The following is a 16056-nucleotide window of genomic DNA, read 5'->3' as shown; positions in this document are numbered from 1 at the left end:
TCAATATTGAGTATTTTAACATGGACGCCAATATTTAATAGATTAATACAATTACGACAATACTTTGATTAAGAGTCACCATGTAAACAAGCGATGTTTGATTACCTTAATCCGACTAAAGTCATAAACTAAACAGAAATGGAATTAAGACATGTAGATTTGCATATGTTAATGGCATTATTGAAAGTAAACACTGGCAATCAAACTATTAGCGTCATGTAGGACTTTTTGCTATATTTTCCCACAAGATCCACACGTGCGGCTGTCAGTAAGACCGCAGACTCGCACATCGCGAAATGCGAAGCTTTTTCTTTCCATTTGGCGTGTGTTATTAAATTCCATAAAACAACACTCTTCCAGCAGTCCTCACTCCTTATTTGCGACTAATACCCTAGTTTGTCACAGGGGCATGAATAAATGTTCATGAGTTAAAGTGAAACTGCGAACTGCAGTTAAAGTCACCCAAGTTACAGGAACTCCTGCATGAAGCGCTTCACGTAAACACCTTAATTATATTATGTCTATTAAGGCAAATAACTAGATTACACGATTCGCCTTTGCCATAGTAAGCTACCACAATATAGTGCATATGAGATAAATGACATCAGTTTGTAATAACCGGTTACGATCTAATACTGAACTGATAACGAATTAGGGGCAAGATGTGGAGGCAAAGACCATATAATCACATATGAGCAATAAAAGGGCCACAGTTTGTACAGGTATTATGTATGTGGTGTGTGTGTGTGTGTGGTGTGTGTGTGTGTGTGTGTGTGTGTGTGTGTGTATAGAACAAAATATGAATAAAAGTCAGAATTATTTATCATTAAACGGTTTTAAAAATGAAACAAATATATATATTTTTGCATTTAACCCACAGAAAAACAGCTGAAGAGACTGATCTCTACACGACACACTGTTATAAAGATGGCGTTTATTAAGAGGAGAGTGAAGACGTGGAGATTGAAGAAACGTTCAGAGTCAAACATGAACGATCCGGTGGAACAAACAGGTTGGTTTTCAAGTTGAACTCATAATAATTATTAGTTTGTAGGCTAAATGGCCAGTTTTGTTCGCCCCTTTGTGATGAGACCTGAATGCTGTGTGACCTGCGGTGAGGTTTGTGGCTGGTCAGTCACTGACTCTTTCAAAGTCAGCCGCTTCCGTTCAAATTACACCAGAGTTACCGACCGATACCTGCGTTTTAATTCCTGCGCCGCAACAATCTGGTCGGTCCAGCGGCTCCCACGGAACAGCTGCGGAAATGCAGACCACTAGCTCGAACCACCTCCGACACAGACCTGATTAATAATCTCTAGTAGTCTTGAACACTTTGATTAGTTGGATCAGCTGTGTTTGATTAGGGTTGGAGCAAAATTGCAGAGCTGCCACCCTCCAGGAATCGAGTTTAAGACCTATGACCTTGTAAGAGCTTGAATAGCTATCCCAGGTGTGTTGATTGGGGTTGGAGTTAAAATCTGCAGAACACAGGACCTCCAGGACCAAGATTGAGAAACCCTGGTCTAGGTAGAGTTGCACTTAAACTAGTCACTTTGCTGCCATGTTGCTGGTTTTGATTCTCTAAATATTTGTTGCTATTGGCCAATAATTTGCGCTAATCTTTAACACTGTCTGTTTGCTTTAGATCTTATTGTTACCAAAAAAGGAGAATCAAGATCTGAATAAATTGAAGATTGAAGATCTCCACAGAAATCATTTCATAGCTGGAGAGAGATCACAAACAACAAACAAATGTTATGAGTGTGAAAAAGTTTTCGAACTTAAAAGAACTTTAAACAACACATGCTAACGCACTTTATAGATGGCTGTTTTACATGCCAGCTGTGTGGAAGGAGATGCAAAAACTGGAGAGCGTTTGAGCATCACATGGAAATTCACACGGAAGAAAACCTTTCAGCTGCCAACAGTGTCCAAAGACTTTTGCTCGAAAGGATAAACTCAAACTCCACATGAAAATTCACACTGGAGAGAAACCCTTCACATGCCAAGAGTGTGGAAAGACTTTTGCTCGAAAAGATAATCTGAATAGCCACATAAGAGTTCACACCGGAGAGAAGCCTTTCACCTGCCAAGAGTGTGGAAAAAGTTTCGCTCAAAAAGCATACCTCAGACTACACATAAGAGTTCACACCGGAGAGAAGCCTTTCACCTGCCAAGAGTGTGGAAAGAGCTTCATTCAACAAGGAGTCCTTAAAGTCCACATGAGGATTCACACTGGAGAAAAGCCTTACACTTGCCAACAGTGCGGGAAGGGTTTTTCTCACTCTTTAAACCTTAATATCCACATGAGAGTTCACACCGGAGAAAAGCCTTTACATGTCAACAGTGTGGGAAGAGTTTCAGTCAAATAGGGGCCCTCAAGTTCCACATGAGAACTCACACTGGAGAAAAACCCTTCAGCTGCCAGCAGTGTGGAAAGAGTTTCAGAGTAAAAATGAACCTTAAAAGCACATGAAAGTTCACACCGGAGAAAACTTTTCACCTGCCAAGAGTGTGGAGTGAGTTTCAGAGTTAAAAAGACCTTTTCTTCCCACATGAGGGTTCATTATCAGAGTGAGAAGACTTTGACATGTCCAATATGAAAAGACATTTGCTAATTAATTCTTTCAGCAGCGGAGTGTGGTAAGAGGTTTAAAAGCGAGCTTTCAAACATTACCCGTGCCCTCACTTTGAAGGAAAGCATGATACCTGCTAGTGATGGGTCATTATTGAACGATTCGTTCATTATGAACAAATCCTTAATGTGACTTGTGACTAAAGTGAACAATGAGTCATCTCAGGAAGTGATTTGTTTGTTCACACATGCTTTCAGCCGTTCCCAGCAAATCTGCGAGTTACCAGCAGAGGCACTCTCATCTGATTATAGACTTCACTCCCGATGCCCCTGTACCTCATCAAAAAACAAACAACCGCCATTGACGGTTAAGAAAACAAGCATCTTTTTATTAAGGGTTTTTGAAAATGACCTTCCATGTAGTGTGTAACACTGCTTTAAGAAAAGTGAAATATCCAGCTAAGGTTTCAATCTGAAAGTGCACCATGTTTAAAACTATTGATTCATTAATTAAAGAGTCGACTCAAGAGTGGTTCAAATGAATCGCTGGGGTAACGAATCTTTAGCCGTGTCAGCTTGATGTTGATGCAGAACTCAAGCCCCGCCCATTTGTTGCATGCGCAAACCCGTAAAAATTTAAACCTCTTGCCCCGGCTACAAACACTGTAGGCTGTGAAGAGTCAGTGGTGGAAGTTTATTTTTGCAAAAATACCTCAGCATTATAGCCCCAGCCTTGTGCTTTGTTCCTGTCATTTTTCTGACGAGCGCTTCTACATGCTTACAATGGGGGATTTGTTGGATCAGAAGACTACTGATGTATGGGACTTTGTGTACTGTAAAGTTCCTTTCAAGCTCTGACAGTTCATGGATCAGTTTCTTCCTCCATTTCACAAGTGTAACTAACTTAAGTGCGATTAAAATGGCTGCCGCCTCATTTTTTCTAGCTTGCAAATGATATACTTAATTGTGTTTAGTTACTTGTAACCATTTGTACTGTAGCTGGTTAACTCTTTATATTCTAATATCGCGTCTAATGCCACGTTGTAAACCTGATGTGTGCCACTTTGTTTATGGATTTAAATGCGTTTGTGAGCTCGCAATCCTCCGCCGTTTGTCATTGTTATGGCCACCGTCAGCTGTTCCTACACATGTGCGACGGTCAAGTTTCAAAATAGTTCAGCTTTTGCCGCTGTGTGGATCAATGCTGAATGTGCGTCATGGTTAAAAGTAGACCAATATGCTGGTGTTAAACTGCATTGCTTTAATGCACTCCTGCATTGGGCTCACACATACACTCTGCACTCTGACTACTTCAAAATTGTTGATAAGCTGTGGTGGGCGTTTCTCTCTGTCTCACGCTGAACACAGTCGACCAATCACGACAGACTGGGTCATCAGACCAATCAGTGCAGGTTATCTTCACGCTGAAGAGGGGTTTGGGTACACATGAACGGCTGAATGAATCATATGAGAGTCTCTGGGATAATCAGGTACAAATAAATGCAGATTAGAAGACAATGAAAGTATGTTTTTATTTTTTAATAACTTATTTTTAGGGGTTTTCACCTTTATTGGATAGGACAGTGGAGATATTACAAACTGGAAAGTGTTGGGAGCAGAGATAAGGGAAGGATTGGTAAAGGACCTCGAGCGGGAATCGAACTCGGGTCTTGCTGAGCACCTTGGTGCTATGTGTCGACACACTAACCCTTAGTAGGCTATTGGCGCCGACACAATAAAAGTGTTTTTTGACCTTGCACGCATATAAGACTACTGTTGGAGACCCCCAAAACCAAAATATGACCTTTTTTAATGCATAATAGGGCTCTTTAAAATGGAAAATATACCTTTTTCACGTGGCACGTCATGTTATGTGTTACATTGATATGGAGCAACTGAGATCTGGTATAAATGAAAAAGTAATGACAATAACAGTGAAGGACGAGCTAAGATTTTTTTTAGACCCCCTAGCGAGATGAAATGAGTTAATTTCTCTAGACGAAATATTACATTTGGCTAAAATGTATCTGGGTTACCTTCAGAATTTTGGGATAAAAGTAAACATGTAGACTAATCCAGGCGTGTCCAAACTCGGTCCTGGAGGGCTGATATCCTGCAGATTGTAGCTCCAACTCGCTTCAACACAACTGCAAGGATGTTTCTAGAAAGCCTAGTAAGAGCTTGATTAGCTAGCCCAGGTGTGTCTGATAGAGATTGGAACTAAACTTTGCAGGACACCGGCTCTCCAGGACCGAGTTTAGACACCCATGGACTAATCAAAGGCATTCTTCCTGTACAAGTCACTGCAAATTCTGTTTACAGGCCAAAGAGGAATAAGTATCCTCTTAAGTGAGAGGCTGTAAATTGCATTAAGTCCTTGTTAAATTTGTTGCTCAAGGCAAGATTCATCATACCATGTGATGAATCCCCTGTGAAAACCTCAATATTTCCTCTGCATACCTTGCCTGTTAATGTAGGGCTGTAAAATTAGCTCAATGGCACAAAGATGCGACCCATGTAGATGAGAGCAGAAAGTAAACACTTCTTATACACTACCTGACAGAAGTCTTGTCGTCGACCCCAGTTGTAAAAGTGGCAGAAGGTCGATATTTTTTTTTTGCCCCCATGAATCATCTGTTGAGCTGCGTCCCAATCATCACAAATACTGCAGAAGACCTACTGGAACCCGCATGGAAGCCAAGATTCAAAAATCAGTCAAGTTTGGTGAAGGAAAAATCATGGTTTGGGGTTACATTCAGTATGGAGGCGTGCGAGAGATCTGCAGAGTGGATGGCAACATCAACAGCCTGAGGTGTCAAGACATTTGTGCTGCCCATTACATTACAAACCACAGGAGAGGGCAAATTCTTCAGCAGGATAGCGCTCCTCATGCTTCAGCCTCCACATCAAAAGCTCCTGAAAGCAAAGTAAGTCAAGGTGCTCCAAGATTGGCCAACCCAATCACCAGACATGAACATTATTAAGCATGTCTGAGGTAAGATGGAGGAGGCATTGAAGATGAATCCAAAGACTCTTGATGAACTCTGGGAGTCCTGCAAGAACGCTTTCTTTGCCATTCCAGATGACTATTATTAAGTGATTGGAGCCAGAGATGCGTCGATGCAGTCCTCGAAGCTCATGATGGAGTCAGACACAATATTCATTCTGTTTCCACTGCAGCATGACCACATATTCTATACTGGACATTTTTTCTGCTCAGTGAAGACTTTTGTCCAAGCAAAGTCAAACCTTAGAGTCCTAATGAAATCATTACAAGTTCATTCAAGTTTTAGTACATTTCTTTATTTCCTGTAGTTTATAAATCACATCTTGTTGTTTGTCAAGTGTAGTAAGCTGTTTTTGTGCAAAATTTACAAAACATTTCAAATTTACTTACAATGGAGAATGAAAAATATGTACATACGTGCTAAAAAAAAAAGTATAATACAAAAGAAACGTTTCTTATATTGTTACACGCTTAATAATGCTTCAGTGTGTGGTACTCCTCAAAGCACGGGACGACACACAATGGAGTGTTGCACTGCGCGCACATGTATTTGGTCAGGCGTCTCTGCTTGTCCTTGCGTGTCCCAGAGAGGCAGACCTTGCAGTGTCGTCGAGTCCGGCTGCCCTGGGAAACGGTCTGAGGTACTAAAGATGGGAAGTGCCTGTCTGTAAGGCGCAGAGGAGTCTCCAAAGCAGGACAGGCCCCTGTGGAGGGACATAGAGATGTGCTGTACTCCTCCAGCAGACCCCTCACTACGTTCACCTTGATTTGGATGGAGGTGGTTTCTTTCCCTGTTGAAAGTAGAGCAGATTGATTGGCAGTGAGGATGAGGAGTGGGCTTTGTGATAGTATGTTGTAGATTCGAATGAACTGATGGTTGAATAATTTATCATCTTGTTATTAAAGTAGTTCTTGTAAAGAATTCTTGTTGTGATGTGCGAGGCCACTGGTTTCCTATCCGATACCAAGTAAAACGAAGGCGGGTATCGGCGGTGATACTGATTCGATGCGGATACTTTGCCCAAAAATTACTGTTTGGGAAATTAAAGAAACAAGTAGTGTACTTAAGTGTCACTTCACACTGAATACGAGACATATTACGGCAGGGGTCACCAAACTTGTTCCTGGAGGGCCGGTGTCCTGCAGATTTTAGCTCCAACCCTATTCAAACACACCTGAACAAGCTAATCAAGGACTTACTAAGTATACTTGAAACATCCAGGCAGGTGTGTTGAGGCAAGTTGGAGCTAAACCCCGCAGGGACACCGGCCCTCCAGGACCGAGATTGGTGACCCCTGTATTACGGGTTATTCTTGTTTATTGATGAAGAATTATCATACAAAAAAGAGCCAACTTACATATTCATTATATATTCATATATTATTTCATAAACAAATTTCTTTTTAAACTTCAGGGAACTGCCGTTGTTTTATCATTGTCACAAGAACCCAAGCCCCCAAAATACAGCCATATCACCACATTGCCTCCCTCTGTACCTACCTGGATAGTGCCTGTCTTCTGCACCTAAGGACTCTGAAGGCAATCGTCTGTCTCGGCCTAGCAGCACCTGTGCCTCTCCATTCCTCTTCTGACCGCCTAGTCATGACCAGTGTTGGTGAGTAACTAGTTACATGTAACGGCGTTACGTAATTTAATTACAAAATAAAAGTAACAGTAATTCGTTACAGTTACTTATGAAAATGTTAAAGATTACAAATGGGGTTACATCTAAATATAAATGACATCTAATAAAAGAGTTTTTGATATGCACGATGCCTTCTGCTAAGGCCATTTATTAAAGCGCTGCTATTCTGATGCTTTCGATTGGATTTCCGGTTTGATTGTGGCGCACCACGCCTACCAGTTACGTTAATCCTCTGCCGCTGAAAGCATTAGGCTACTACAATCAGTCTGAGAGCTGCAAGTAGTGACGCTACTAGCTTAACTACATTTCTCAGTAGCGTGACGGTAGCGTCACTACTTTATAAATCAAAAAGCTTTTCAGTAGCGAAGCTATTTTTGTAGTCAAGTAGAGCAGTAGCATCCACACAAGATATGTTAACCGATCGCGGATCAATAAGTGACGGCACCGACATTCACAGAGCTGTGAGGCCAGTGTGTAGTCGATGAAAGTAAATCCATATGATGGCGAGAATGACGATTTCTTCTTCTTCCTGTTTTTCGGTAAACAGAGCTACTGTAAGGTCACTCCTGCTTGGTATAAATGCTTGAAAATGATTGTTGAAAATATCCATTAGAAACTTAAAAGTAATCAAAAAGTAATCAGTTACTTTTATAAAGTAATCGAAAAGGTACACTACTTACTACATTTTAAATTGGGTAATTTGTAATCTATTACATTTCCAAAGTAACCTCCCCAACACTGGTCATGAGGTAGTCATATCCTGTCTTGTGATTACTGTGTAAATGTCTGATTAGGTTTGTGGTATTACCACAGTAACTCACTGTTTAGTTACACGTGTCACAAACCACATCGTTTAAGTTTATGGAAGTGAAGTAGCTCCACATTTAACTTCACCCATATCCAATGACAGCGTGACTGAAGAACATCCGCCAGCTAACTGAGTGGCTAGCTGGTGTGCCTTGCAGTTGTACAGTGGCATATTACGTACATGGCTTGGCAGGCGAAAGAACAAGTAGTTCCAACTAAGGAGGTTACTTCCCGTTGTATTTCTATTTACAATAAACTACATATTTGCTCTAAATTACTGAAATATCGACATTTTAATAAGATAATCGATTCTGGAACATACAAAGCTGTTATCGGAGATATCAATATTGTAGTATCAATCCGCACATCACTAAATTCCCGTAGCTCTAATGTTCAACAAGAGTCAATTCTTTGTCTTTATTTCTCTAGCGCTTCTACAATGTAGATTGTGTCAAAGCAGCTTCGCATAGAAGTTCTGGTTAACTGAAACGGTGTCAGTCCAGTTTTCAGAGTTGAAGTTCAGCTCAGTGTGGTTCAAATTTCAATGTTGAAAGTCAAAACACTGAAGAGCAAATCCATCGATGCGCAGCTCCACAAGTCCCGCGAGTCGAGTCTTGCAGAGAAACTCCAGATGGAAGCTTTTGCTTTGTGTTTACCTTATAAAAAAATGTACCCGAGAACATCCGCGGCACTTCACATCTTTACACTTGTTGTCTATTTGCCGTGGACAGACACTGAATGGCTTATGAGACTGATTCCTGAAAGACCACGGTGACAGACGAGTCTCTGCATTGATCCCGCGGGCCAGTCTGAACACCCGCCAGTGACTTACTCACACCTGCAGCTTCTCCATGATGGACGTCTAGCGTTCTCCAGCCTCCGGCGCCTAGACTGCAGCTCTGCACAAAAAGTTTGGCCAGAGGAGAAACGGTCATGCTCAATTGAGCCTCGTTCCTCTCTAGGTTTTTCCCTTCACTTTCGTCAATTGGTGAAGTTTGTTTCTCACCACTGGCTTGCTTGGTTGGGACTTGTGGAGCTGTGAATCGATGGATTTGCTCTTCGGTGTTCGGACTCTCAGCAGTGAAATTTAAACCAGACTGAGCTGAACTCTGAAAACTGGACTGACACCGTTTCAGTCTACTAGTACTTCTATGTGAAGCTGCTTCGACACAATCTACATCTTAGAAGCGCTAGAGAAATAAAGATCAATTAAATCGAATTTCGGGTGTGCAAAAAAACTCAGAAAAGTCACGAGGTTATGAGCTGATGATGTGTGACCCAATCTGAGTCTTTAAAATTTCTCCGTGAGCGATCGCACAGGTGCGGATGCATCTGTACCACTCTGCTACTCAACTCCGTTCTCCTGTCGGGCCCCCGTGGAATCGGGGGAAGGAATCGCAGGTCAAAGAACTTTGCGTTCCAGGACAGGCCTACTAAATGCATAATTATATCAGACCAATAGTAGTTCAAAGGTGTTTCAGAGCAAAAATTATCTCCCCCAAAAAGTTTGCTTTAGTAAGTTATTTTGAATCATCCAAACAAACAAAAACAGAACTATTATTTAACTATTAAATAATATTAACTAGTATTGAAAGCCTCTTTCACACATACAGACCTTTCCAGAAAATTACCAGCTACTTTCCGGAAAGGTCTGTATGTGTGAACAGGGCGCTTTTTGAAAAATACCAGTAAATTTGTTCCGGCAATTCTCCGGAAAGAGAAGTTGTAACATTATCAGTAATTTGCCGAAACTCTGCGCTCTGTGAACACAGAAGGAAGATTGCCCGAATGAGCTCGTTCACGATTAGAGCCCGCTGACGCAAGACGTCTACTCCAGCCAATCAGAACACTCCGACGCATTCGCATCTGAAATGAAAATAAACGCTGTTTGTTTACCTTCAAGCTCTGCTTCAGTCGCTTGACGATTGTATACGTGAAGCAGCTGGTATACACGCACATTTATATATTACGAACATCTCGACATGTGAAAGTGTTCGCGTTTCTGCCTTTGGATGTCTCACAAAGCAGCTGCGGCTTTAAATAAAAGTTAAATCGTCGGACCCCTTCTATGTTTACAAACACAAGCGCAGCCGTTTAGAGCTCATTTCTGGTTAACGATGTCAGAATTTACTAGTATTTTGGAATGGATGCGTGAACGGTCTTTTCCGGAAAAATCCCGTAACGTTTATATGAATTCACTGGTAAAGTCGTTTAAAAAAATGTTCTGGATATTCAGCGGTATCACTGAGAGAAATGCGCTAAAGACGTCATTTCAGTTCCTTCTATGGTTCTGTTTGACGTATACTGGAGGCCTTTAGCTTCCGAGAATCGTTTCACATAAACACAAAGACACAAATACAGTGACTCAAAGTCATAGAGATAGCCAACCTGTTTGTTCCTCAGGATCTTCTTGTTTGACTATGAAGGTTTCTTCGATCTTCACGTCTTCAATCTTCACGTCTTCTTCTTTAATATACTCCATCTTTATAGTCCCTTTTCTGTTTGAGAATGCTTTAAAGGCTAGATAACGAAAAAACAACACACGAATTAAAAAAAAAATGGCAGATTTTGCTGGTTTTGGCTTAACTGATCTTGGGTGGCTCGCCAATGTTTTAGATTACTCTAATACAGAGATGCCCAAATTACGACTCGCGGGCCGATGTTGGCTCATGGTAACCTTTGATTTGACCCGCCATCCCATCTGAGAAGAGATGGAGATGGTTTAGAGATGCTCACTGAATGCTCACTGAAATTAAATGTTTGAATTTAAATGCTGTAGTTTGCTTAGTTTAAACCGTACATACCGAGGGATAGAGGACAACGCAGAGACTTCGGTGAGCGAATCAGATTCTGCTTGACTAGTCTATTCAGCATTAATCAAGTGATAATTGATAAAGTTTTACAGCATCAGTTACTACGATTCTAAGTAATGTTTTCAATTTATTTTTTAAATTACCCACGGCAACTTTAATGTACAATGGTTTGGTGTGTTTATCTTCGGCCCACGGCTTTCAATGATATTTGGCCCTTCATACGACAAAGTTTGGGCGTCCATGTTCTAATACATAAACTAGTGAAGCTGACCAAAGTTCTTACAGGGAGAAGACTTTATTGAAGACTGTTAATATTACAGTTCCTCAACACTGATGTTTACCCATCAGTCTTCAAGTAACTCTCTGAGAGACACTACTTTTTACCAGTTACAACAAAGGATGTAACCCTCGAATGGTAATCCGTAGGCCATTTTCTTCACGCTTTTTCAGAAGCAGATGTTTGGTCGCGTATGAAACAAGCTACACAATCTATCACAACCAAAGACTGAACGTTGATGTGGAGGAGGACCATAAGCTCTGGTTTATCAATATTTATTTTACGTGTTCTGCAGATAATAAACGCTTGTAACAAGTGCAGGGGAGCCAATTATAACCAGATTTTTATTTGACCATAAACGAGCCGCTTGCTGTGTTTTAGTAATGTTAGTACACTGCTGAGTAGGCATGGCTTGGTATAGGAATCTGACGGTACGATAACCTTGGATAAACATATCACGTTGTCGTGGTATTGCGATTACTGCAAAATAAGTTCTTTTTAAATGTTTGAAAAACTTTTCCCTCTCATTGCACACAATATAGTGTCATAAAAAATGCTGCTATATTAATGCGCATATCGCACTTCCTGCCGGCCGCATATCCGATCTAGGCTTTACCCAACTTATGTCATTTCAGTGCAGTTTTAGGTCAGATCCAACACAATCTCACGGCAATTCGTAACTTTTTGATTTAGTGGCGAATTCGTACGATCTAATTCGTACAATTTAGTACGATTTTCTCATCCCCCAATGACGGTTGGGTTTAGGGGTGGGGTTAGGTGCCACGCCTCCTTTTTAAAATCGTACAATTTCGTACGAATGAACTCGTACGAATTAGCCACTAAATTGACGAAACGTAAAATACTTACGTTTTCTCGTGAGATCAGGCTGGTCAGATCCCAACACTAAATAAGTGATAAACATAGCTGAAATACGTTATATATGGAAAGTGAGGACATATAATAAAAATGTCTACAATGTATAAATACATTTTAATACAGCATTACATTGGCTATATACGGTGAGCAAAAGGCGCGCGCTCAGCCTAGTGTGCAGGGGGTTGCGCAATCTGACATGAGACACGAGCTCGGGCTGCCTCACCTCGCTTCCTACGCTGAAATTAAACAAAGGATACGCAAAATATAGTGAATTTGATCATAAAAACGTTTAAAATTATTTGAATCACGCAGAAATTGCATTTATAGCACAGTTCAGTGGACAAATATTGATTTTATTATCTCACCGCACGTCCCTGCTGCAGACTCACAGATATGTGCCTTGCATCTGACCGTAGTTTCTGAATCTTCCAAAATGTCCGGGATTCGGCTTTCGCTTTCTAAAGTTGCTATTATTTGTATGCGTTTTTGCATTATCTTTTGGTGCTGACTGCGCATGCACAGCTGCAACAGAAACATTAATGATTTAATAAACGACTCCGATAAACTTAACTATATACTCGGAGAGAACTAAATATACTGGCTGCAAAGTATCTGTACACCATTAGAAATGGCTAATCAACTCATTTGCCTTATTTAAATCGACACTTTTTATTCTAGTAATTATTATAATTTTTTAGCAATAACGTCTACTTTTATTCCCTTTTCCTGTGATTTATTTCTCATTTGCTGCATATTTTATTAATTTAATGCATATTTCATTAAATAATTTTATTATATATTTTATTTGTTATTTTATTATTCATTTTATTATATATTTTATTCATTTAATGATATTATTAATTATATGAAAATTTTATTAATTAATTTTATTATATATTTTATTTATTATTATTTTATTATTTATTTTATTATATATTAAATTAAATTATATTATTAATTAAATGCAAATTTTATTAAATATTTTATTTATGATATATTTTATTTATTTTATTATATATTTGATTAATTTAATATTATTAATTTAATGCATATTTTATTAATTAATTTTATTACAAATTTTATTAATTTAATTTTATATATTTTATTAATTTTATGATATTATTAATTTATTTTATTATATATTTTATTAATTTAATGATACTATTAATTAATTTTATAATATATTTTATTAATTTAATGCATATTTTATTAATTAATTTTATTATATATTTTATTTATTATTTTATTAATTAATTTTATTATATATTTTATTTATTATTTTATTATTTATTTTATTATATATTTTATTTATTTTATTATATATTTTATTAATTTAATGATATTATTAATTAATTTTATTATATATTTTATTTATTATTATTTTATTATTTATTTTATTATACATTTTATTTATTTAATGATATTATTAATTAAATGCAAATTTTAGAAATTTTATTATATACTTTATTAGATATTTCATTTATTATTTTATTAGATATTTTATTAATTTAATGATATTACTAATTTAATGCATATTTTATTAATTAATTTTATTATATATATTTTTTTATTATTACATATTTTAGTTATTTTATTAATTTAATGATATTATTAATTAATTTGATTATTAATTTTATTTATTATTATTTTATTATTTATTTTATTATATATTTTATTAATTTAATGATATTATTAATTTTATTATATATTTTATTTATTATTATTTTATTATTTATTTTATTATGTATTTTATTAATTTAATGATTTTAAATTTTATTATATATTTTATTTATTATTATTTTATTATTTATTTTATTATATATTTTATTAATTTAATGCATATTTTATTAATTTATTTTATATATTTTATTTCTTTTATTATATATTTTATTCATTTAAAATTACATTCTTTATACATATCTAAAATGCTTTGGCAATACTGTAAATGTCATGCCAATAAAGCAACTTTAAAGCGAGAGAGAGCGCAGCCTGTACCTGTCAGTGGGTGCTCATGGCACCTAAACAGCATAAAAGTAAGAGAAACAGTGGATTTCTTTTATTTCCACAGCCCTTTTTAAAATAACTTTAACCCAATGAAAGGAAAAGGTGTGTAACAGTGTCATAATAAATACAAATATAGCTAAAAATCACATTTATGTGCTGTGGGTAAAAGGTGTTTTTCAATCCGGCTACCACCGCAGCGCTGCGTAAGTTGTTATTTTATTTATATTAAAGTATCTGTGACTGTGTTAATTAATGCTCCAATATTACTGTAGTATTATAAATAGTATATATAATAGTATAGTATATATAATAGTATGTATATATATATATATATATATATATATATATATATATATATATATATATATATATATATATATATATGTATATATATATAAATATATATAATAGTATGTACTATGTAGTATAGGAAATACTGTAGCAAACTTCACTACAGTAAACTGTGGTAATTTATAGTGTAATTTACCTTATATTGTAGCAAAATACAATATTAGCTCAGTTGATTATTATAGTTGTGTTACCATAGCATGTTTTTACTGTAGTATTTCTCATGTGGAGTCGACTGAGGATCATAAAACTCCGTTTATCTCGAACTATTCAGCTGTGACTGAAGTGATAATCAGGGAAGAACTGATCCACGTTACAAAGAGACGCTGTCATTCACGAAATATCTCATTAACCCATGTTTGACAACGCTGTGATGCTACATCCAATTTTCCCCCCTACAAAAATATTAATGACTCCAAAAGACAAAACGTGTATTGTAGTTAAACCACGCTACCCAGCAGTTAACTGTACGCTAACCAGATTAGATTAGAAAAGCTGTTTTAATGCAAGAAACACAAACCTTTCTCCAGCCAAGTCACAACAGATGCAGAAACGCGGCGCAAACATATGACGTCATTTCAAAATACCAAAATAAAAGTCTCGTTCACAAAAAAAAGATCGATCTAACATATGACATCATTTCAAAATACCAACCTAAAAGCTCTATCTATCTATGTATCTATCTATCTATGTATCTATGTATCTATCTATCTATCTATCTATCTATCTATCTATCTATCTATCTATCTATCTATCACAGTGCAATACATTTTTGTAAAATGTTAAAACACAACATAATATATGGAATCCTGTGGTTTACCTCAGAAAGCAATGTTAACTCACCTGAACTCTCGGTTTATCAAGTCAGTATTATTGGAGCGTTAAACAAAGGCTGTGAAAAGTTAATTTACATGTGATTTTACCGTTTGAATTGACATGTGATAACTATTTGAACGGTGCACATTTAAATTATTAACAAGTGTTATTTAATAAAACTGTATGTTATACGCCATAAAATAGTTTGGAATTAGATTTTTTTTTAACCTGAACTTTAAACATTTGAAATAGAAGACAGATGATTTTAAAGGCAGATTTTTATAGACATGTATTCTGAATTCCCAGACTGCGGGTATTCGGTTGATAAAAATACAGTTTGAAGAACTTTATAATTCAATATACTGAAATTCAGATTGTGAAATTCAGGATGAGCAGAAAGTAGGTCAGGGGTCATCAACAGGGAAAAGTAAAAGATCTCTGATAAGTTGAATGAGTTGATCCAGCAAAGAGGTCGCTGGTTACAGCCTCGGCTAGGTCAGTTGGCATTTCTGTGTGGAGTTTGCATGTTCTCCCCGTGTTGGCGTGGGTTTAGTCCGGGTGCTCCGGTTTCCCCCACAAGTCCAAACACATGCGCTATAGGGGAATTGAATAAACTAAATTGGCCGTAGTGTGTGAGTGTGAACGAGTGTTTCCCAGTGCTGGGTTTTAGCTGGAAGGGCATCCACAGTGTAAAACATATGCTGGATGAGTTGGAGGTTCATTCCGCTGTGGCGAGCTGATGAATAAAGGGACTAAGCTGAAGGAAAATAAATGAATATTATATAATAGACTGAATATGTGAATATTAATTAGGGGCAGGCTTTCTTTTCTCATGGCAAACTAAGGGTAAGAGGGTGGTGGTAAAGAATATTGTGGCTGACGTGGTCA

At 37.3% G+C, this 16056-nt stretch overlaps 1 protein-coding gene and 1 pseudogene across 1 annotated transcript; one reads left to right on the top strand and one right to left on the bottom strand.

Moving 5' to 3' along the window:
• LOC130222658 (gastrula zinc finger protein XlCGF57.1-like) overlaps positions 1-2476 on the top strand; it is a 15418-nt pseudogene extending 12942 nt beyond the window's left edge.
• Positions 2477-5856: 3380 nt separating this feature from the next.
• LOC130222798 (piggyBac transposable element-derived protein 4) lies at positions 5857-14918 on the bottom strand. Its single transcript, XM_056455354.1, has 3 exons — positions 14873-14918; positions 10423-10554; positions 5857-6373 (listed from the first exon to the last, which is right to left on the bottom strand). The coding sequence occupies exons 2-3, from the start codon at positions 10514-10516 to the stop codon at positions 6054-6056; spliced, it is 414 nt and encodes a 137-aa protein (XP_056311329.1). The 5' UTR covers positions 10517-10554; positions 14873-14918; the 3' UTR covers positions 5857-6053.
• Positions 14919-16056: the final 1138 nt, after the last annotated feature.

The sequence above is a fragment of the Danio aesculapii genome, chromosome 4, assembly GCF_903798145.1.
Source record: "Danio aesculapii chromosome 4, fDanAes4.1, whole genome shotgun sequence".
NCBI lineage: Eukaryota > Metazoa > Chordata > Actinopteri > Cypriniformes > Danionidae > Danio > Danio aesculapii.
The sequence above is the reverse complement of the archived record's forward strand: the minus strand, read 5'-3'. Positions and strand labels throughout refer to the sequence as shown.

What these genes read in the sequence shown, in the direction of transcription:
- LOC130222798 (XM_056455354.1), bottom strand. Translation starts at nt 10,516, where the DNA reads ATGGAGTATATTAAAGAAGAAGACGTGAAGATTGAAGACGTGAAGATC. An exon ending in AGATCCTGAGGAACAAACAG is followed by an intron (nt 6,374 to 10,422) that starts GTTGGCTATCTC and finishes TACTTTCAACAG; the next exon opens with GGAAAGAAACCACCTCCATC.